General features: G+C 48.2%; 1 protein-coding gene across 7 annotated transcripts in view; it reads left to right on the top strand.

Annotated features, from left to right (window-relative positions):
• The window catches only part of SCMH1 (Scm polycomb group protein homolog 1), a 190583-nt gene extending 167880 nt beyond the window's left edge, over positions 1-22703 (top strand). For all 7 annotated transcript variants that reach the window (XM_082860565.1, XM_082860568.1, XM_082860567.1 and 4 more), the window contains 4 exons: positions 1399-1590; positions 13140-13334; positions 21358-21488; positions 22536-22703. In XM_082860565.1, coding sequence (XP_082716691.1) covers positions 1399-1590; positions 13140-13334; positions 21358-21488; positions 22536-22661 — 644 coding nt within the window. In that variant the 3' untranslated portion in view covers positions 22662-22703. The remainder of the gene's footprint in view (positions 1-1398; positions 1591-13139; positions 13335-21357; positions 21489-22535) is intronic.
• The last annotated feature ends 1193 nt before the right edge of the window (positions 22704-23896 follow it).

Here is a 23896-nt window from a genome sequence, read left to right on the forward strand (position 1 = left end):
TTTCTCTAGTTGCAGCGAGCGGGGGCTACTCTTCATTGCGGTGCACGGGCTTCTCACTGCGGTGGCTTCTCTTGTTGCGGAGCGCGGGCTCTAGGCATGCGGGCTTCAGTAGCTGTGGCTCTCAGGCTTAGTTGCTGCGCGGCATGTGGGATCTTCCTGGACCAGGGCTCTCACCCGTGAGAGAGTGAGATAGGCAGGCAGATTCTTAATTGGCAGGCAGATTCTTAACCACTGCGCCACCAGGGAAGCCCCAGCCTTTCGGTCTTAATTGTACACTACTCCGTAATCTCCTGCCCCTGCCCTCTAACTAGTTGCAGTATCCAGCCTCAGGAAACCCAGCTGACATGGAAGACCCCATAAATACCACCTTTTAGCAGACATTCATTGAGTCCTTACTCTGTGTTAGAGGTTATTGCCAGACACTGGCCAGGGGAAGGGAAGAAAAGAAGATGACATGTTCAGGCTCTGCCCTGATGGAAAAGAAAGACTAGCTCACAGCTAACTGTGGGAGGTGTTATATAATATGTGAGAAATGCATGCAGGGTGGTGTGGGAGCCCGGACGAGGGAGTAATTGGCTGCATGGAGGATGGGGGCAGGCAGGGAAGGAATTTGCTATAAAAGGCTGAAAACTGCATGGGAAATCAAGCCTCCCTTTCCTTCTGAGGCCGAGGCCTCTGCCTGGCCTCTCCTTTGCTTCTGTGCAGCAGTCTACAGGGACCCGGCTTTCTTTACCACTTTTCTTTAGCAGCTCTCACCCACACCTTCTCTAGGGTTCTTCCTCTGCCCCAAAATTCGTTCCTGAGAATGACCTATCTCCCCATTTCCTTCCTGCCCTCAGAGACAGATGTAGAGGCCTTTTGCTTGTTAAGGATTATACAGATACATTTTGAATAGAAATAGGTGGGGACTTTAAAAGAAAATCAGGCATGGAATAGTTCCAAATGTTGCCGAAATTCTAGTTGCCCTTATCCAGATCAGATTGTGCGCCTCAGCCACTGCTGGCAATAGCTGTATTCTCCTCTTCGGCCCAGCTTCTCTGTTCTTGGGCAATTCTTATGGAAATGGAACCCCAAATGAACAGATTTCCTGGGGGAGGCCCAGCCAACTGATGGAGCAGATAGAATTATGTTCACAGTTGTTTCACAGGCTAAGTAAAATCATTCCAGAGCCCCAGGTGCAACAGACCTGCCCTGGCCACTCCCATCATTGCAAGCCCTGGAGTTGGAGGCAAAAATCAAACCCTCAAGGGAGGGAGGGGAGGGGAAGGAGGGAGGATACCGATTGCCTCTGTGTAACCAGGGAAGCCTGAGGCAAGCAGTGGGCTGGACTCCTCCTGCCCTGCCTGCGCTGCTGAGCTGAGGAACTGACGGCTCAGCCCTGTTCGCTTAACTCCACAGCCGTGTTTGACCGTGAGCAGCACACCCTCAACCTCCCAGCCGTCAACAGCATCACCTACGTCCTCCGCTTCCTGGAGAAACTCTGCCACAACCTTCGCAGTGACAATCTGTTTGGCAACCAGCCCTTTACACAGACTCACTTGTCACTCACCAGCACAGAGTACAGCCACAGCCACGACAGGTACCTACCAGGTAGGAGCTGGGACGGGGTCTGGGCTAAGAAAGGGGGTCAGGGAAGTAGCTGTAGCAGCAGCAGCGAGGGCCCAGGGCCAGCCCTCAGACCTGCTAGCCTGGCACCTACTACCCCAAGATCTGGTTTTCTGTCCCTTAACTTTGCTGTGTCTGGCACTTTTTGGTCTCCTCTCATCTGTACTGTCTCTTCAGGATCTTGTCTGCTATCTTTAGGATTAACCCTCTTTCCTCTGGATTTTTATCCCTAAAACAATGGTGGTTCATGATTCTCCCGAATCTGCATGTGGAGCCACCGCGAAGTCACAGGACATCTCCCCGTGTGAGTCTGGCAGCAAAGGCCTAACATAGAACTCCCTCGCCAGCGGGAAGGTTTAGTCTCAGGCTGCAGATTGAGAAATTTGCTCCCGGTGATTGGCCATCCACTCTTTCCTTTGGCACACGGCCATAACTCCTCCAGCGCCGCCAGTCGAGCAAGTCAATTCAAGTTCCTGCTGTTTCTAACTAGGCTGGAAAATAACTTTCTTAGTTAACATACCAGACCCACAACGGGAAAGCGGATGCCACGTGGCCGGATCAGTGACTAAGCACTTCTGAGAGAGGTTTGAGTGAATGGAACTCAGCATCTCTAATCTGGAGCACAGGACACAGAACGACAGGGAGGGAAGGGAAGCTTGGCCTTAAACGTAGCAAGGTAGGTCATTATGGGAGAGGGAGGAAAGGCTCTTTAAAGGAGTCCTGTGGACCTTGTCCTGGCCAGAGGAATAGAGAGGCAGTGCTGTCAGCGCTGGGGCTGTGCTGCCTGGTGATGGGGGAGCGGAACTCCAAAAGGTGGTTCCCACACTGTCTTCCCTGTTGTCTTTTCATCATTGTCAGAATCACTCCTGATAAAAGTGCCACTTGTGGAAGAATGTGCTGGGGAAGTGACTGCTCACCCGTCACCCCCCATCCATCGCCTCTATCTGTACTGCTGCACCCAAAGGAGAATTGCTTATATGACTTGCAGACAGGGCAGAAAGATGCCTGAATTTCAGACGCTCCTTCTGGGGTCCCCACCATCTGGTCCTTGCAGACATATCTGTGACCCTTTCACTGACCCTTTTCTTCAGAGGGAACTTCTCATCTGACCTACTCTAGATTGCTTTCTTTCAGCGTCACACTCTCTGAGAACAGAAAAGGGCATTCTTACTTGTAGTTAGGATATTGCCCTGGGAGTCTGGGCTGGGCACGGTGGAGTTGGTGCACACAAAGGCAGGTTGTTACATATCCCCTGCTGCTGGCATTCAGGAACTCTGAGCTGCACTTCAATAATTAAAATTAGCCCTACCTGAGATTCTGGAAGAATGGATACACGAGAGAGGGTAGCATGTCCGTGAGTGTAGCTGCTAGTCTAAAGAGAGATTTCTCAAAGAAATAGGAACTCAGAATTCTTTTTTTTTTTAAGCCTTTCTTTTTCTTTTTTTTTTTTTTTAATAATTTATTTATTTATTTTATTTTTGGCTGCGTTGGGTCTTCGTTGCTGCGCACAGGCTTTCTCTAGTTGTGGTAAGCGGGAGCTACTGTTCGTTGCAGTGCGCGGGCTTCTCATTGCGGTGGCTTCTCTTGTTGTGGAGCACTGGCTCTAGGCACGTGGGCTTCAGTAGTTATGGCATGCGGGCTCAGTAGTTGGGGCTTGCGGGCTCTACAGCGCAGGCTCAGTAGTTGTGGCGCATGGGCTTTGTTGCTCCGCAGCATGTGGGATCTTCCCGGACCAGGGCTCGAACCTGTGTCCCCTGAGTTGGCAGGCGGATTCTTAACCACTGCACCACCAGGGAAGCCCCAGAATTCTTAAATGCAATTAACACCGCTAACAACCAAGAGAAACGCACTGGTAGCAGCATGCAGAGGCTGGTAGGGGTGTACATCATGGGCCTGCAGTCGTGATGATAGTTTGGGATTGGGGCGTATGACCTTTCCTGGGAATTCTGTTCCAGTTTGCATCTCTCTGATTCAACTACCAGACAAGAGGAAGCAGGCTTTAGCCACTCTACCTTCTTGCCTCACCAGCTAAGAAGAGACAAAGACCAGGGTTATCACCTTCCGCATTGGCTGCCCCCCTTCCCTTCCCTCTTTTTCAGACAGATTCAGCCAGCTGTCTGTGCTCTCCTATGATCTCTAACCTCTGTTTCTCATAGTGGGTGCTCAGCAGCTTGGCTGCTCTCACCCTAGTTTCTGTTTGCTTCCCTGAGATGTTTTAACTCTGCCCAGACAAACTAGACCTTTGCCTAGATTTCTAACTCTTCTGTGCTCCCTCGCTTATCTTTTCTGCCTGCCTACCTCCCTCCCTCCCTGCCTTACTGACCCTTTGCTCCACCTCTGATCATTTTTCATTTCCTACAGTTTTCCGCTTAGTTACTCAGACCTCTGCCAAAGAGCTTGATGTGCATAAGGGCTTTCTTTTGCTTTGCCCTTTGGATCTGGTGTTTATTACTCCCACCCTTCTGCCTGGCTACACGCTTCTGCTCGTTCCACATATGAAGATACCACCTCTCTTATCCAGGAGCTTACCAGCCCCCTCTTTCTTCCCTACAGCCGTGTCTCCACACTACCCTACCCATTTCTGAATAGGGTAACTGACTACACATTTCCAATATAGCAAATAGTCACCAAGTGTACATCCCATTAGGCTTCCTTACCTAAGCTGAGACTTAGTTTTTTCCTCCAGTGTTTTATTTTGAAAAATTTCAAACTTATAGAAAAGTTGTACAGTAGTACAGTGAGCAGCCATGTACACTTCACCTAGATTTGCCACTTAGCTTTTTGCAGTATTTACTTTATCTGTTTCTCTAAGTATATATACATGTATGCGTTTCTGTATATTTTTTGTTTACTGAACCATTTGAGAGTTAAGTGCAGATGAGAGACTTGATCCTTAAACACTTTTGTATGTATCTCCGAAGAACAAGGAACACAATACTATTATCATTCTCGAGAAGTTTAACATTAATAAAATCTACTAGGTGATATATATAGTCCATATTCAGATTTCCCCAGTTGTCCCAGTAATGTCCTTTGTAGCTTTTTTTTTTTTTTTCCTAATCCAAGAGCCAGTGAAGGGTAATCCACTGCATTTAGTTATCCTACCTCTTTAGTTTTCTTTTATCTAGAGCAGTTTTCCAGCCTTTTTTATCTACCTGCCATGATATGACATTGGCATTTTGAAGAATTCAGGCCAGTTGTTTTGGTTCAGATCATCAAACATTTATCAAATACTTACTCTGTGCTAGATCCTATACTGGGCTCTGGGGAGACAGAGAGAGAAAACAGACTCAATCCCTGCTCTCAAAGAGTTCCCAGCTCAGAGAGGAGATGCAGGTAAACACGTATGTGGTAAGAGCATGGAACCAAAGGCACTCTGGCCCAGCCAGGAGTGACGAGCTGGGAGTATGGTGAAAGAAGAGGTCAGGGAAGGATCCCTCAGGGAGGCAATGGCAGCTCAGAGTCCCTTCTTAAGAACTACACACGTGGCTGTATCAAGTACAAGGCCTATAAAGATTAAGTGAGAAGGAGCTCTTTCTGGTCCTCTAAAAACTAATGGTATTAAACAGGAGATTGTATTAATTTAGCTGATCCCAGTGACTATTAATGTTAGCTGTAGTTGAAATCCACCTAGCATTCACCTCTGGGCCTGCTGGTTCCTCTCTGCTGCAGGAAGTAGTTCATTTGTCCCATGACAGTGAGTTCCTCGTGCCTGTCTTTCCAGTTCCATCCAGGTCTTCTAAGCTGGTTATAAAGTTGTTCTCCTGACGAAACCCCCAAAATCACAGAATAAAAGCCAGATAAGAACTCATAATTTCTTAGGATGCGCCTTCATTCCCACACAAGGTTTCCTCATAGAACTGTCAGAGTTTTAAGAACACTCAAATGTTTATAATTAATTGAAACTGTAGTGATTCCATTATTCAGTCAGTCAGTCAACCCAGTATTTATTGACAGCTCTGATTTAGGTATAGAGGGTTCCATTGTAAACTAGGAGTCAAGGTCGTTACACCCACAGAGTTTACAGCCTGGTAAAGAATATGAACAAATAAGCAAACAAATTAATTCATGGTGATGAGTGCTTTAATGGAACAAGTTCAGAGTTCAAGAGTTCAAACCCGGTGTGTCAGGGAAGACCTTCCAGAAGAAATGATATATACACTTGGACCTGAAAGAGTAGGATAATGAGGTAAAGGTGCCACAGACCCAAAGAGATGGAAGAGGGGATGATGAAGAATGTTCTTGTTGACTGAGCGTGTGAGACTGTGAGGGACAAGAGGAAACCTGACTTGTTTCAGAAATACAGTGTAGAAAAGAAGAATGTGAGCAGTGAGGCTGGAGTGGTAGCAAAGGCCCCGGCAGAAAAGGTCTAATTGACCAGGTTACAGACTTTATGTCATTGAGCAGTGAGGACCCATTGAAGTATTTAAAGCCATGACTGTGTTATGGAAATAACACAATCAGATATGTGTTTTCAAAAGCTCACTCAAGGTACTTACTGTGTGGGAGAATAGTTGGAGTAGAGCAAGAGGTAGGCCGCGGGACCAGTTGGAGGTTTTTGAATTCTGCAAGGCCTCCTAGATTTGGGGATTGTCCTTTCCTTTGATATCCAAATCTAAATAAAATTAAATGACACCCCCCCCCCCAGCCCATCCCACATAACCCAGGATGAGGTTACATTTTCCTCGTAGTAGTGCATACTTCTAGCTCAGAATTCCTGCTTCTGAGTCGGTTCTTAATCCCTTTTTCCCCTGTCAGTTCCTGTAGTTGATGGTCTCTCCTGCAGTGCTTTTTGCCCCAGCAGTTTGATCCAGCTCCTCATCCTTCATTTCCCTAAGGAAAAACCAACACAAGTCTGTTAGGTGTGCTAGACTTGTACTGAAGTCGTGGGTAGAAAGAAGGATACTTACCACAAAGGAAAGGAAGCAATTTAACATTTCTGTTTTAGTGTTTATCAGATGCTACAGCAAATATCTTACTGGCCTCTTTCACCTTAGGCCTCCGCCTATTGCCATTTTCTGCGACCCATTCTAGATTTGGAGGATTCCCTTTGCCCTCTGATTTCTCCGTTCCCTCCATCCCATACCTCCTCCCTTCCAAGCTATCAGCAGGCAACTCCAAATTAATTTATGGTGCAAAATAATTTTGTTTGCTTTTGTCTCAACTTTCCCCTTCTACACAATGCTCAGACCTTGCCTTTCATACCAAAAGAACCATTAGTGTAATTATCTAAAGAAAGTACCAGCTAGCCCAGATCTATACTTTCAGCAACTCAAAGAACAAAGGCAAGAGCTGTGGGTGGAGAGATTTGTTCCATCTGTTTTATGTTCCCTTTTTCCTTTTTTCTGCCTTCCTGTGGATTAATCCAGTTTTTTAATGATTCTATTCTATTTCTTTTGTTGGCTTGTCAGCTATAATTCTTTGTTTTGTTATTTTAGTGGCTGCTTTAGTTTGTATTATACATTTGTTTTAACGTATCACCATCTACTTTAAAGTAATAACCATCTCCCTTTACATATAGTATAAGAACCTTAAAACAGTATGCTTCTCACCTCCTGGCCGTTATGCTATTGTTATTATCCATTTACTTCTACGTATTTTATAAATCCCACTTTACATTGTGACTATTTTACTTTAAACAGGTCTTTACCTTTTAAAGATTTTTTTCAAATAAGAAAAAATTGTTTTATATTTACCCTTTTATAGTTACCATTTCTGCTACTCTTCATTCTTTAGTGTAGAGCCATTTCATACCATCATCTTCTCTCTGCCTAAAGGGCTTTCTGTAACATTTCTCATAGTCATGTCTACTGTAGTTGAGTTCTTCCAGCTTTTGTTGCTTTGAAAAAGGTCTTTTTTGTCTTTGTTTTTTTTTTTTTTTTTTTTTTTTTTTTTTTTTGCGGTACGCGGGCCTCTCACTGCTGTGGCCTCTCCCGTTGTGGAGCACAGGCTCCGGATGCACAGGCTCAGCGGCCATGGCTCACGGGTCCAGCCGCTCCGCGGCATGTGACCGGGGCACGAACCCGTGTCCGCTGCATCGGCAGGCGGTCTCTCAACCACTGCGCCACCAGGGAAACCCTTGTCTTTGTTTTTGAAAGGCACCTGTGTTGAGTTTAGAATTCCGGGTTGACTTTTTTGTTGTTCAGCGTGCTAAAGACGTGGCTCTAGTGTCTTCTGGTTAGCGTTGTCTCTGATGAGAAGTCTTCTGTCATTCATATCTTTGGTCTCTTGTATTCATTCGTCTTTTCCCTCTGGATGCTTTTTAGGCTTTCTGTTTATCATTGGTTTTAAGCAATCTGATTATGCTGTACTTTGGTGAGGTTTACTTCATGCCTCTTGTGCTTGGGGTTAACTGAGCTTCTTGGATATGAGGGTTTGTCATTTACATCAAATTTGAAAAAATTTCTGCCATTCGCTCTTCATACATATTTTGTCACATCTCCTTTGGGGACTCCAACTAGACATATATTAATCCTCCTGAAACTTTCCCACAGTTTACTGATGCTTTTAAAATATTTTTTAGCCCTTTTTCTGTGTTTTACTTTGGGTAAATTCTACAAATATGGTTAAGTTAGCTGATCTTTTCTTTGGCAGTGTCTCATCTACTGTTAATCCACCCCATGTATTTTTCATCTCAAACGTATTTTCATTTTTAGAAGTTCAGTATGGGTCTTTTTATATCTTCAGTGTCTGCTTAACCTGCTCAGTCTTTGCTTTACCTTCTTGAACATATGAAATACAGTTATAATCACCTCTCCAGTACTCTGGCCTAGGAACTCTAGCTGCCACGTTCTACCTGGACTCTCAGCTCCAACTCCTCAACTCAGGGAGATCACCGGGCACTGTCTGATCTTCCCCTCCCTGCACTGTAGCCAGGAAGCTGTCCACACCGTAAGCTGGGAGCAAGCCTAGGGCTCATCTCATTTGTTTCCCCTCTTTCAGGCGTCTCTATCCTGCACTATCTAATGCCCAGTGTCTGAAAACTTATTTTATATATTTTGTCTTTTCTTTTAGTTGTTTGAAGCAGTAGGGTGTGTCTGATCCTTGGCTAGCAGCGGAAATCCAGAATGTATCTTGAATCCATGGATATCTTATCATCTCTACTGCCTTCACCATCATCCTCCCTCTCTTGGCCTGAGAGATCCTTTCTGGCCTATCTGGTCCCCTCACTACCTCTCTTGTTCCTCTCTGGTCCATTATCTACTTCATAGCCCAAATGGTCTTCTTAAAGCATAAATGAGATTATGGCACTCCCTCACTTAAAACTCCTTAGTGGTGTTCTAGTGCACTTTTATTATTTATGTGGCTGCATCGGGTCTTAGTTGCGGCATGCGGGATCTTTGCTGTGGCATGCGGGGTCTTTCACTGCAGCGCGCGGGCTCTTCGTTGTGGCACGCTGGCTTCTCTCCAGTTGTGGCACGTGGGCTCCAGAGTGCACGGGCTCAGTGGTTGAGGCGCGTGGGCTTAGTTGCCCTGCGGCATGTGGGATCTTAGTTCCCCAACCAGGGATCGAACCTGCTTTCCCTGCATTGGAAGGCAGAGTCTTAACCACTGGACCACCAGGGAAGTCCCTCTAATGCACTTTTAATAAAATCCAGATGTCTTACTTTGGTTTGCAGTGTCCTGCATGATCTGGCCCCTGCCTACCTCTCCAAATTCATCTCTTTGTTCCCCACATTTTAGCTACATTGTTTTTCCCCATTTCCCTGAATATTCCAAGCTCAGAAAGACCTCAGGGTCTTTCTGTATGTGACCAGGCAGCAGCCCCTCACCATTGCACCAGGGAACCTACAGCAGATCCTTTCCCGTGATCTACCCAGACGCATAAAATTCTCTGCATGTGGGGAGTATCCTGAGTCCTGGACCCACATTCTTATCCTTTGTAGTTTTTCTTAGAAATCAACTGTTTAGCTAATGCTTTGGGATTCATTTAGGGCCTCCATTGAACCCTAAAACCAAGCACACTGTCTGGCACACCTCCACTTGGACTCTTCTTCAGAGCACAACTTGTCAAGTTGTCAGGGAGGCATCTCAGGGTCTCCTCATCTAAAAAGGTCCCCCTGTTATTTTCTGCCTTAATTCCCTATTCCTTTCTTAGGAATATTTACAACAGTTTCTGTTTTTTATGAGCTTGTATTTTGTCATCCTCCCCACTAAATTAAATATTCCATGAGGGGAAGGGTGAAATCTATCTTTTTCACCATTCTCAGTATCCATCACCCTAACTGTCACATAGTAAGTATTTAATAGTATTTGTTGAATGAAAGGATACTTAGTAGAGGATGTGGGACACGTGGTTCAGAGAAGGATATTTTTTTAACATGGGACAGACTTAAGTCTGTCTTAAGCATGCGTAAGAACTGTGCTAGCCTCTGAGTCCTATGTTGGTGTAAGAAGTTTCTTAGATCCACAACTGTAGTTGTTTTTTGATCATTCAGTTTACCCCCATGAAGGGGAAAGCATGCTTCTGAGTGTAGAGTCCTTGAATCTCAGAAGCAGAAATGGCTCTAGAGATGATCTAGTATCTAGCCCAGCAGACAGTTGTGTTCATCTGACTTCTGCTTAAATACCCCTAATGATATGTTGCTCACAGTCACCTCTGGCAATCAGTTTTATTGTTCGATACTTTTGATTACCAAATGCCTTGCTTTTTGAGCTGAAATCTACCTTCTTATAACTCCTACCCCTGCTCTACTCTCTGCCTTCCAAAAAACAAATCTACCTCCAGCCCTCTTCTCTACCCATGACTGCCCTTGGTGTCTCTGTCTCCTCTGACTTTTCTCCAGCCTGTATATGCCCATCCTCTTTCTCCTTTGCCATGAATTCTAGGCCTCTCACCACCGTTCTGGTCATCCTCCACTGGGAACTCTAGTTTTTAAGGTCAGCCTTGCAATGTGATACTCAGAAGATCTGCTTCTCACTGAAAATGGCTGTGTAAGGGCAAGGTCCTTGTCTGTGTTTACCTCTGCATACCCCATGCCTAGCACAGTGGCTGGCACACAAAGGGTGCTCAACAAATGATTGTTGAATGAATGAACGAGCTCCCTCTCATGCTGATTGTTCTCATGTCTCCAGCATTCACTGGTGAATTTAATTCAAGTTGATCCTGTGAGGTTAAGGGATTTCATCTCCATTTTATAGATGCACAAGCTGAATCCCAGAAAAAAGGTGGTGATCATTGACTAATCATCATGCCAGTAATAGAACTCAAGTGTTCCAGCCCCAACTTCTGATCCCTGGGCCAGTGGTTTCAAAGTTTGTTTTGTTTTAGCAGTAGAACTCCTTTTTTGCAAAGGTAAGATTATATGAAACTCTGGTATATAAAAGCTAGAACCAGAGCTGTTTTGATAGAAGCTGGGATGAGGCCGAGGCTCTAGCGAGGAGCTGGGAATTCTGCAGGGCTCTGTGGAGCACAGCTGGAGAGCACTGCAGTCTTCTGCCCTGGCATCATCCTGCTGAAGGCAGCCGGGGCCTCATTTGATCAGCCTGAAGCTGACTAGGACCTCTCAGAGCCTTGGGCATGATGCTTCATTTTTCCTCTTCATCTCATTAGGATAAGATTTAATGACCTTGCCTAGTCCAGGTGCCACCAGTCCAGCTTTTCAGACCTCTCAACCAGAATCCAGATTTCTTTTGCCATTCTTAGCATTGCCAAGAGAAGAGACACTTACTGATTTTGCATCAGCATCTGGTGAACCCCTGGCATTGTCATCATGATTATTCTTCACATCTGTTAGCTCGTGTGAAGTAGGTCTTTGCTGAGTAAAATGAGTACTAGAAAGGTGAGGTCATTACTGTGCTGATAAATACAGAAACTCGAGTTCATTTTTTTCTTGAGCTATTGCGGAGAACTTCGGTTTACACTCCAACTCTGAATGAAGAATAAAATACAACTCCCCACCTTTGTAAAGTCCATCCCATTCTGTTTTCTCATTTGATGTTCTCAGCATGACAAAGGGTGAGTTTTCCCCATTTTACAGATGAGGAAACTAGCACTCAGAAAAGACAAATATCTTGCCTTGAATCACATACCTAGTGAGAGGCAGGAGCCCAGAAGTAGAACCCAGGCATCCTGTTTCCTGGATTGGATTCCTGTCCTTGGCTCAAAGTGGGACATTGCTATAATCATCTCTCCTGGAAAATAGGAATCTGAAACCTCACCTGCAGAAATGGGGTGGGATATGGTTTAGGTATCCTAGAGCGCCTCAGAGACTTCTCTCTTTCAGAACCGTTTCTAGGAAGGGGCTTCATCAGTTAAATTTCCTGAGATATGGATGAATAGCTGTCTCATGCTAGATTTGACTGTAATCCCATGGTTTACCAAGCAATTTTAGATGAGAATTAGAAAGTAGTCCTAAAATCCTAAACCATCTTGCCAAAGAGGTCTTATTGTATACCAGACAGTTTCCTTGAATTTAGCGTTCATCAGAGGCCCCGTATGAATCCCAAGCATTACCTAAACACCTAATCTCTAAGAAAAACCACAAAGGACAGTGTGATATGGTCCAGGACCCAAGACATCCCCCATAAGCAGAGAAGGCAGTGGCCAGAGGATCTGACTTGGTATGGGTGGAACCCAACCATGAGAGGGAGTCTGCCTCAGGCTCTATAGTGCAAGGATTAGGGGCTGCTGCGTGGGGTTGGGCCGTGGCCTGGGTGTAGAAATGTCAGGATGAGGTTCCCTTTACGAAGGCTTTCCTAGCCATTCTCTTTTGATGTTCACAAACCCCTTGGGAGAAAGGGGCCTCCCATGCTGTAGGTTAGGAGACTGAGGTCCTGAGGGAAGCACCTTGTCTGCTGAGCGGCAGAGTCAAATTCTAACCCAGATTCTGTGCTCCATGCCCATGCTCTCACTACTGTACAACCCCAGCTTCCTTGGAATGTTTCCATAAAACAAGGCAAATATGAAAGGAGGGAGGAAGCATAGGAGCAGATCCTTTGCAGACAGGCCTTTAGCCAGGCATCCAGAAGCATTTCTGAGGTGTCCTGCTGGCTAAGAGGCTCAGCTTCTGAAGTGCCCTCCTCTAAGCAAATGTGTCTCTTCAGCACCTCTATTCCCTGCTCTAGCATCTTGTGTTAGGGCAGACTCTTCCCAGAATCTCTTCAGCACCCCTATTCCCTGCTCTAGCATCTTGTGTTAGGGCAGACTCTTCCCAGAATCTCTTCAGCACCCCTATTCCCTGCTCTAGCATCTTGTGTTAGGGCAGACTCTTCCCAGAATAGCTTTCTTTTTTTTTTTAAGGTTCTCCTTGTCAGAAAAAGCCTAAGACATCCAAACCAGAAGAAAACTCAGAGACCATCTAGTCTAAAAGGAAGTCTCTGAGGAGATCCATGTCCAGAGAGTGGCATTGGGCTTGACTAAGGCCACCTAGTGTGAGCCAGAGCCATGACTGGTACACAGGCACCCTGTGACCCAGCCCAGGGCTCTCTGCTTTGCTGCCTCTTACTCCACCCAAACAGATTCCTGGGAGCCAGCGCCCTGGCAGTCCTTTCAGGCTAGTCCCTGCTGTAACTCTGGTTTTACTGTTTTCCAGGTGAGACCTTTGCCCTGGGAAATAGTCTGGCCCGGTCCTTGGAGCCACACTCAGACTCAATGGACTCCACCTTGAATCCCACCAACCTTGTCAGCACCTCCCAAAATCTTCGAAACCCTGGGTACCGGCCTTTGCTTCCATCCTGTGGCCTCCCACTGAGCACTGCCTCGGCTGTGCGCAGGTTCTGCTCCAGGGGTAAGCTTTTCAGAGTTCTGGCTCTCCTGCCCTCTCTCATCCTTTCCTTCTTCCCTTCCTGAACCCTGGGAGGCCAGAAAGGACTTAACTCTGTTGCCTGTGAGGGCACCTGGAGGTTGGACTGCCATCTGGGCTACCATTGTGCCTGGCTAGGCCCCTGGGGAGCAATTGAAGCTCTGGGATTAGCTTGAGAATAACAGAAACTAAGAGCCAGCGACCTAGAGCCAAAGGGACAGGGAAGGAGTCCTTCATTCATTCATGAGCCATTTATTTGAACACCGTCTGTGTTTGTCATGGGGACGCAAAAATCAATCACTTCTTGTCCTTAAAGAGCTCAAAGTCTTGTGGGAGAGACAAACACTTAAATAGGTAACTTGAAAACAACATCTTGAGTGTGGCTAAAGAGATACACTTTGAGTTGCATGAAAGCTGCAAGAAGGAACACCTAACCCAAGCTTGGTATCCAGGGGAAGCTTCCTTGAGAAAGTGTCTGACATTTTAAATGTTGACTATATTAATGTATTAGGAGTGGTAGGCGGGGGAGAGCTTTCCAGGGAAGAGAGTACAGTATGGACAAGGGCAAAGGGATAAGAACTAACACAGATTGTACCAGCAACTACACGCAGTTTGGTATTGCTGAAAAACAAAATGTAATTCTGGGACTTCAAAGGGAAAAGCCTGCAAGCGTCAGGGGTTGTATCATAGAGGACCTTAAATGCCACGTTAAAGAGTTTGGAGTTGATCTTGTAGGTAATGCGAAGCTCTGGAGACTTTTACTTAGAGGCAAGCCCTAAACAGGTTTGTGTTTCCAGTAGATCATTGACTACTGTGTTGTGGATGGAGCTGAGGCAGGACAAGAGTAGAGAGACCGCTTAGGAGGTTACTTAGGTTTCTGGCCAGACCAGAAATGATAAAGGCCTAGATTAGGGCAGTGGTAGAAGGTTTGTAGAAGAGAGAATAGATTTGAAAACTCTTCATGAGGTAAATTGAGTCAGATTCAAGGGTTGTGAGGAAGGAGTGGGAATGTCTCCCAGGTTTCTAGAAGGGGTGACTGGATAGATGGCGGTGCCATTCACTGAGAGAGGGAACCAACCATAGAAGAGAAAGAAGGGGAGGGAGCTCGTGGGTCATCTACGTGATACACAGCAGGCAGTGGCTGTGCAGGTCTGATCCTCAGGGAAGAAGACTGAGCTGAAGTTAAATATTTTGGAGTCATCAGCAAATAGATGGAAGTTGAAGTTGTAGGGTGAATGACCCCCAACTCCCAGGAGTATGTCTAGAATGAAAAGAACAGTTGACCAGAGGAGGAGTTCTGGGGACCAACAAAGTTCAGGAGGAGGGAGCAGGAAGAGGATCCCACCAAGGGGACAAAGGAGTAGTCAAATGTGAGGAAAAACGTAAGAATTTGATACTGTGGTGGCCGGGAGTACAGAGAGTGTTTGAAGACGAGTACAACCCAAAAAGCTTCGGTAAAATAGGACTGAGAAATATCTTCTGGATATGGTGATTAGTGAGTAACTGGTGGTCTTAGTAAGAGCAGCTTCAGTGGTGCTGGAGGGTGGCGAGGGCAGATTGCCGTGGGTGGGGATATCAAGGAGAGTTTGATGAGAAAAAAGGAGGTGACCTTCAAAAGAAGGTCTTCTAGAGTGGGTGCACGCTGGGCATGTGTATCAGCAGACAACTTGAGCCTTCCAAGAAGAAGAAATTCAGAATATAGGAAAGAGGAGAAAGTAAGGCCTTGTGGGTGGTAGAAAGGATTAGGGACCAGTCTTAAGACAGAAGGAGGCACACCTTGCTCCCTGAGACTGGAGGGAAAATTGGCTGTGGCCATGAGGGAATGGAGAGAGGGCTGAGTAGGGAAGGGCTCCAGAGTGCCAGGAGATTGGACCAGCCATAAAGAAGACAGGAGGAAATGGGTCAAGGAGGAGGGGATGGTTTGCAGGAAACATGAAGGTCCAGCGATGCTTGGAGCTTGGAGGCTAGTTTGCCAGTTTACAAGAGCTATGGTTTTCTGGTGTGGTTCTTAGAAACCTAGATGTGGGGTGAAAAAAGACAGTTTGAGAGGTAAGTTTTTATGTTGAGCTAGCAGAGCAGGAAGGGGCGGGGAGCGGGGGAGCAGGTACTCAGTGGAGCTGGAAGAAGAGGAGTTTAGATCATCAACACTGGATCTGGGCAGGGTGGGGAAGAAGCAAGGCTGAGAGAAGGCTGAAGGATGGGGAGACTATAAGTTTGATGTGCTAAAAGGGTCTTTGTGACATAATGGTTATGGGGACATAGGTCCCAAGAGAGCTGAAAAGGTGGGATGTTGGGGTCAGAGAGGGGGATGTTTAAAATTCCTAAGTGGATTTGTTCCAAGAGATGCAAGAACCAGACAGTAACCTTGGCAGTAAGCATTTGAAGTATAGTAGAGATGAAAGTCTCTGGAAGCAAGGCAGCAGTTGAATGGATTGCCTCTGAGGATTATGGCAGGAATTGGGGTGGAACAGAAGGTAGTGAGTTAAGTACCCAAAAGTCTTCATTTAACAAAGAGCAGAAACCCAGAGATCTACAGATGAAAGTGATCCGGAAGGGCAGACGGTCAGTACATGTCTGGCCTGTGAAGAACACGAGCTTCCGTCGGAAGATGGTCTAAAAGCAGCAGTGGGGAGACAGGAGAATGCCATTTCCACACCCACTGTGGCCTCCCCCAGTCCAGGGATGGATGAGGTGTGAAAGAATAAGACGACTCCAGTAAGCGAGGCCTGCAGTGGCAGAGGGGGTTTTCAGGAAGGCCGAGACAGGGAGAGAAGCCTGGGATGCCCCTCCCGACCCTAACCCCAGCAAGGCCCCACATGGAGCAGCGTAAGGAGCTCTGAAGTAGAGGCAGAGCGGAGGGTTGGTGCCCTGCCTTGAGACTTAAGTCACCTCAGCTCTCAGGTCTTCGTGCTCCTCACACACAAAGTGGAGGTGGTGATACTGACCTGCTCTTTTCTCAGGCGTGTTAAATGGATCAAATGGAAGCAGGGATATGGGGTCATTTTGGAAACTAAATCATTCCCGAGGTGTGAGGGGGTTACTATTAGTGTTCTCTTCCCCAAAGCCCTGTTTCTGTTAGGAGTGCTTCCTTTTTTTTTTAACTTTATTATTTTTTTTATTGAAGTGCAGTTGATTTACTATGTAGTGCCAGTCTCTGCTGCACAGCAGAGTGACCCAGTTACACACATATGGGCATTCTTTTTTAATATAATCTTTCCCATTATGGTTTATCCCAGGATATTGAATAGAGTTCCCTGTGCTCTACAGCAGGACCTTGTTGTTTATCCAACCCTACTGACATATATAATAATTGGCGTCTGCTAGCCCCAAACTCCCAGTCCTTCCCTCCCCCGCCCCCTCCCCTTGCAACCACAAGTGTGATCTCTATGTGTGTGAGTCTGTTTCTGTTTTGTAGACGGGCTCATCTGTGCCATATTTTAGATTCCACACGTACGTGACATCATACTGATAGGCTGCCTCGCACGGCACTGGCCTCAGATGCCACTGTTGTCTCCCAGGCATCTCCACTCTTCCCTTGGAATACACTGGGAGTCTGTTGGCCAAGTCACAGTCTGAATCTCTCTTGACCCTGAAGATCCTCATAAAGCTATGAGAGAATTCTCTTTGGTTGGCCCTAGAATTGTTTCTCTCGAAGAATTTAGATGACAAGTCTATGCCCTCCCTTATTTCATTGATCCATATGGTCGGGCCTCAGTTTGTCAGTCTGGCCTCTTGTGGATGCGCCCCACCTTCCTTAGTCATCCTCAGACTGAGACACTCTGCCCTGCATGAAGAGTGACCACCAGCTGTACCCACTGGGTGGAGAGAGAGACCCCTGGTATAGTCTGTCTGCAGGAACGGGCATAGGAAAAAACAGAGACAGGGCACTAACTTCTCTCCTTCCTAGCTGTGTGGTCCTGGGCAAGTCACTTCACTTCTCTGGGCCTCAGTTGCCTCATCTCTAAACTAAAGATGATGATACTTCCTTCAAAAGCTGTTTTAGGGCTTCCCTCGTGGCACAGTGGTTGAGAGTCCGCCTGCCGATGCAGGGGACACGGGTTCGTGCCCGGGTCCGGGAAGATCCCACATGCAGCGGAGCGGCTAGGCCCGTGAGCCATGGCCGCTGAGCCTGCGTGTCCAGAGCCTGTGCTCCGCAACGGGAGAGGCCACAGCAGTGAGAGGCCCGCGTACCACAAAAAAAAAAAAAAAAAAAAAAAAAGCTGTTTTAAGGGTCAAATGAGCTGACGATGCTGGGGGTTCTGGATGTATCAGGCCACTCTCCGCCACATTCGGTGCATCCCAGTCGTCTCTTGCCTGGACTGTTATAGTAGCCTCCTTTTCAACTGATCTCCCTTGCTTCTGTCCTTGCCCCCCTAACGACTGTTATCAACACAGGCTCAGAGTATAAGTTGGTTCGTGTCACTCCTCTGCTCAGAACCAGCCTTCAGAAAAGCCAGTGGTTTGTCAGTGGCTTACAAGGTCCTCTGTGATGTGCCCTGCCACTCGTCCCGCCCCACCACATACATACATACTCTCAGATGTTATTTCCTGCCATGTTCTCTTCACTCACTCTGCTCCAGCACACTGGCCTCCATGCTAACCCTCAACATGCCAATCAGTCTTCTGCTCAAGGTCTCTGCTCAAATGTCATCTCAGAGATGCTCTCCTGACCACTGTATAAATTAGCAACTTCCTGCCTCCTGCCCTCATGGAGCGTATGTTCTAATGGAGTAGGCTAACAGACAAACATGTAAATATATAATAGTATTATATATGAGTATATATGTGTGTGTATTTGTAATATCATTATATAAGTATGTGTATAATTGTGTGTGTGTGTGTGTGATTCCTAGCTCCCCTGGGTAGAGGAATTAGCTAAGATGGTCCAAGAAGCTAAGATGGACATATTCATGTGTAGTATCTGCTCCCTGCTCTCCATCATCTGTGCAGTTGGTTTCTGTCTCAGCATCGCAGTGGACTTTCAGGGCAGGGAGAAGTGGCTGGCTCACACAGCCCTCTCCAGCTCCCTGTCTACCACCCCTCTAAAAAGCCTTTGGAATTTCTATGGCGCTAATCACCCTGCTTGCTCCAGCACACTTCTCTCCGGTCTGGTCAGTGCCCAGCTACAAGCGTGAGAGGTAACATGTTCCAGTCTCTTCCCCAGGGAGCAGGAGGGGTGCCAAGCCAAGTGTGCTTCGACTTTCAGACCTGGGACCCGGAATGAAGGAATATGAGAGAAGATCTTTAGCCTTTGCAAGACATGGTTGAAGAGTAGGGCCTTTCTGCTTTCACTGGTGTTTCACCTCTGACAGTTGGCTGTTGACTGGGCATCTCCTGGGTGGTGAGGATACTGACACGAGCAAGGCAGGGTCCCTGCCTCAAGACAGACCTAGGCTGGCGGGGAGACAGAAAAATATACATGGAACTATTACGTAGGATCATTCATTCATTTAGCAAACGTGTTTGAACATCTGCTGTGGCAGAGCAGGCACTCTTTTATGTGCTGTGAAAGGAAAACACTCTCCTCCTGCCTGTCTCCCTACGTTCAGTACTCTGTTCAGCACTGCTTCACTTCCCCTGCAGACGTTTGGGTTTCCACACACCAAGCAATTCTGCGATGCCAGCTGGGCCTCCTGCAGTTTTACTCAGTTCTGACACGAGCTCCCTGGAGGAAGCGTCAGATCCCACAGGATACGGGCTCCGTCCCACAAGACTGACCCCCCCACACACACATACTTCAGCTGCCAGTTCAAAGTCCACATTGTTACCTGTGCTTCTGACTGGCTCTAAATTCGAGGTTCCTGTGATCCCTTCCATGGGTTTGATTAACCTGCTAGAGCATCTCACAGAGCTCAGGAAAACTGTTTACTTGCTAGATTACCAGTTTTTTATTAAAAGGATGCAATCCAGGAACAGCCCAATGGAAGAGGTGCGCAGAGGAAGGTGTGGGGGAAGGGGTGTGGAGCTTCCGTGCCCTTCCTGGGTACACTGCCTTCCCAGTACCTCCACACGTTCACCAGCCCAGAAGCTCTCTGAAGCCCTGTCCTTTGGGCTTTTATGGGCTTTTATGGCGACTTCATTATATAGGCAAGGTTGCTTATTTCGTTGGCTGTTGGTGATTGAACTCAATCTCTAGCCCCTCTCCCTTCCCCAGAGGTTGGGGGGAAAGTTCCCACCCTCTAGTCACCTGGTTGGTCCCTCTGGCAACCGGCCCCCATCCTTAGGGGCTTTCTAGAAGTCACCTCATTAACATACCCAAGTGTGGATAAAAGGGACTTGCTATGATTAGCAAAAGACACCTTTATTTCTCGGACCACTTAGGAAATTCCTAGAGTTTTAGGAGTTCTGTGCCAGAAAAGGGGATGAAGACAAATACATACGTTTCTTCTTATTAATCAGAGTATCACAAGGACATAGCAGGGAATAGGAGAAGACAGATAAACATAAATGCATGGAATTACTGTAGGTTGTGATATGTGCTGGGGGTGGAGGAAACTAGAGTAACTGGATTGAGAGTGATTATGTGGGGACTGAGTACTTTTATTAGGATATCAGGGAAGGCCTCTCAGAGGAATCAATATTTGAGATGAAACCCAAATGTTGAGAAGGAATCAGGTGTGCAAAGATGTGGGGAAAAGACAATTTTAGACAGAGGAAATTGTGTGTCTGGGTCAAAGAATAAAAGCATGGCTTATTCAGGAGGCAGAAAGAAAGCCAGAGTGTCTGGAGCTTGGTGAGTAAAGGATGGGGGGAAGGGGGAGAGGAGATAGAAAGGGCCAGATGATGGGATACCGTCTAGACCATGGTAGGGGGTTCGACTTTATTTCAGGTACGCATTTCGAGGCCATTGCATTTATTGACATGATCCAATTACTTTTTTTTTTTTTTTTTTTGCGGTACACGGGCCTCTCACTGTTGTGGCCTCTCCCGTTGCGGAGCACAGGCTCCAGACGCGCAGGCTCAGCGGCCATGGCTCGTGGGCCCAGTCGCTCCGCGGCATGTGGGATCCTCCTGGACCGGGGCACGAACCCGTGTCCCCTGCATCGGCAGGCAGACTCTCAACCACTGCGCCACCAGGGAAGCCCAATCCAATTACTTTTTAAAGGTTGTTTTGACTGCCTTACGGAGAAAAGATTATTAGAGTGATGTGATGGGGGAAAGTGTCTAGAGATTGAGCTGTAACCAAGAGATCCATGAAATGCTTTGTGAGACCAATTATTTCAGGATTAGACAGGAAAAGTTTCATAAAGGAGCTGATCCTTGAAGGCGACCCTTGCTTAGCTAAGTCAGAGTTTGCCAGGAAAAAAAAAGGAGAAATTGAAGGGAGAGAAGGGGGCACATTCCAGGCAGAGGGGATGAAGCATGCCAGAGATCTGTGCAGGTGATGATCATACAGAGAGCTCAGATCCCACAGGGGAAATGGGAGGGGCTGTTTTTGAGCCAGGATTGAGATAAAAGCTCTAAGCAGACCAGTAAATTAACATTGAGATTCCTGGCAGCCAAGGCAAAACTGTTCTGCCTCCAAGTGTTTGGCTGACTTTGCTACAGCCTTGGAGGAGGCACTGGGTATTACTATCCATCACTTTTTTTCCCTTCCTGGGCCCCAAGGACTTGGCTATAATCTCACCCAGCTCCCGAGGTCTCTCTAGAAATGGTCCCCAGAGCCAAAGCAAAAGCAGCCTCACCTGCCAGCTCCTCCACGCCCGCCCCCAATCCAGGTCATCCCCTTACTTCACTGCTACCCCTGACTCAGGTCCAGGCAGAATCACAACCTCAGTTTAAAAACCATTTCCAGAATCAGACCTACCCTTAAGATTTGAGTGAAGAGGGTCTCAGGCCTTTGGTCCCTTTGTTGAAAACCCTTCCCTCCCCCGTTGCCTCTGGTTCCCCTGCTCTGGCACTGCTGAGCCCCAGTGGTCACACAGGGCCATTGGGACAGGCCAAGGAGCGTGCTGGGGAGTTACAGACCAGGCCCCGCCCGTTATGCAGGTGTCCTCCTGTCCTGCAGGGTCGGATCGCCGGGATGCCTCTCGACAGAGTGGCCGGGACCCCTCCTCGTGGACAGTCGAGGACGTGATGCAGTTTGTCCGGGAAGCTGATCCTCAGCTTGGACCCCATGCTGACCTCTTTCGCAAACACGTAGGTGCCCCTGCCTGACCCCTCCTGTGTCCGCTGGGAGTCCTGCTTCTACAACTTATAGACTCTTAAAGGGGCACGAGCTATATATACTTGTTCTAGGTTCCTTGAAACTGAGCACAGGCGACACCATACAAACTTAGAGACAGAACCTTGGGTCCCACACAGCCCTCCCTGGGCACTGAATTCAGCTCACTCCTTCAGTGTAGGATCTGATTCAGCCACACTCCCACTGGGTCCCAGGGACAGGACTGTCCTCTCCTAGGAGCACTCGCTCTCCTAGCTACCTGCCGTGGCCTAAGGCCAAGTTAAAGAGTCTCTTGCCAGGGGGCCCCCAACTCTCCTGCCTTATCAGAACCCCATCCTCTACTTTCTCCACTCTGAGCCGCCTCCATCTCTTCAAGTGGCCATTTGGCCCTGTGGCCAGGGGCTGCTGCTGACCCCCCTGCAGTGACCATACGCCTCATCTGGGGCTCAAACCCACTTCCCTGTAGCCCCTACCGCCTGGTGCTGTCCTGTGCTTTGGGCACTCTCACTGGTCACTCACTCCTTCAGGTCAGGTGGGTTTGGAGGGTGCTCTTAGGTCAGGCCTGAAGGTCTCACAGCTGCTCAGCGAGTGCCTGCTCTGTGCCTGGCTCACACGGAGGGGTCCCTGCTGCTCAGGAAGGAAGGTGACTCACCCGATAGCCCTTGAGGGGCGATACAGAAATAGTCCGTGATGAGTGACAAGTACACTGACTGGGGAGGCCACCTGGGAGGAGACGGAATTGAGCTGACCTCAGAGGTTTGGGATCCGGGGAGACTGCCTCTCGGGCAGCAGAGAAAGGAGATTCCTATAAACGTGTGTGAAGAGCTTAACCCGGGGGAGGGGTGGTCAGTAGTAGACGCTGGGGAGGGGTGGCTGGAGACAGACGCTGGGGAGAACAGGTAGGCTGTAGCATCGCACCAGGTTCACTGCCACGTGGCTGGCATCTCCCCGGGTGGCCTTTAATCAGGACCTGGGGTGGTCAGACCACCCAGGTCTGATGACGCCTCCCTCCATCCCCACAGGAGATCGATGGCAAGGCCCTGCTTCTGCTGCGCAGTGACATGATGATGAAGTACATGGGTCTGAAGCTGGGGCCTGCACTCAAGCTGTCCTACCACATTGACCGGCTGAAGCAGGGCAAGTTCTGAACAGGGAGACGCAGCCTAGACAACCGGGGGATCGAGCAGAGGGGCCATCCTTCTCCCAGGAAGGAGGGCCATCGGCCCCCTCCCGGGCACCTCAGTGGGGTCCGAGGCTGCCTCAGGACTCCAGGAGGCTGTGTGGAGCTGCCAGCACTGCCCCTCCTGCCATGGTATGTCCTTCCATGAAGGGCCGAGACGGGCATGGGGCCCAGGGTTGCCACTGCTCTTCCCCTCAGCCCTGCCTCGGCTCTGAGGTCTCGTGTATTTATTGCTCAGGCCTGGCCGGCCTCTCCCCGGGAATTTAGACTGAACGCCTTCCAAGTGATGGAGGAAGGGGCTGACCCCTGAGGCCTCGGAAGACGGGGCCCTGAAGTGACACTCGTGCCCGGTCCCCTCACCACCCGCTGGGCCTGGTGTGGCTCCCCGTTACCCCATGGCTCCTGCCTTCTTCTCACGAGATCCGCGGACTCCAAACTCATGGTGCAGACCTCTACCTTTTTTAAGAAAAGATCTTTTCTTATTAATTTATTGTTTCTGGCACTTGGGCAAGCCCTCCAGTTCATACCCCTCTCGCTCCAGACACTGGGTTTCAGGAGGAGGGAGACTGCCCTGCCCCGGCCCCAGCCGGGCCCTCTCCAGAGCGGTGTGGCCCCTTTTCAGAGGACATTACCTAGGGTCCCTGTCCCCTTGCCTCTCTTCCTCCGCTGGGCCCTCTGCAGCCTCGGCCTCATCTGTGGGAATGGGAGTCCCTGCCCTGCACTGTCCCCACCGCAGCTCCCTTGCCCTGGCCAGAATTTCTGCTGAAGAAGGTTGGGCTCAATGATTTTAAGCCAAGAAGGCCCTGAGATGGATGGGAGAAAGGGGTCTCTAGGCTGGAGTCTGGCTGTACCCACTCCACTGTCCACATGCTTCCTTTGTAAGCAAGTCAGCAGCACAGCTGCCCCCGCTGCCATCTGGACTTATTTTATGTCAATTTGTTTATAAATAAAAAACAATATAGATGCCAGTGTCTTTGTAATCAGTCAACAGATAATCGGCGTGCCTCCGAAGGGCAGGCCACTCCCCTTGTCTTGGTCTTTGCTCCTCGTTTTTATCTGAGGAAACTTGGACAAGATGCTCCCTGAGTTCTCGTGACTCCAGCAATCCCTAGAGAACAGGCTGTCTGCCACGTGCCCACTGGGGCCCCAGCATGGCGTAGCCCCTGGGGAGACGGTATGAGGTCCATTCTCTGCCCTCAAAGG

This window comes from Leucopleurus acutus (genome assembly GCF_964270905.1).
Source record: "Leucopleurus acutus genome assembly, chromosome: 2".
In the NCBI taxonomy this organism is placed as follows: domain Eukaryota; kingdom Metazoa; phylum Chordata; class Mammalia; order Artiodactyla; family Delphinidae; genus Leucopleurus; species Leucopleurus acutus.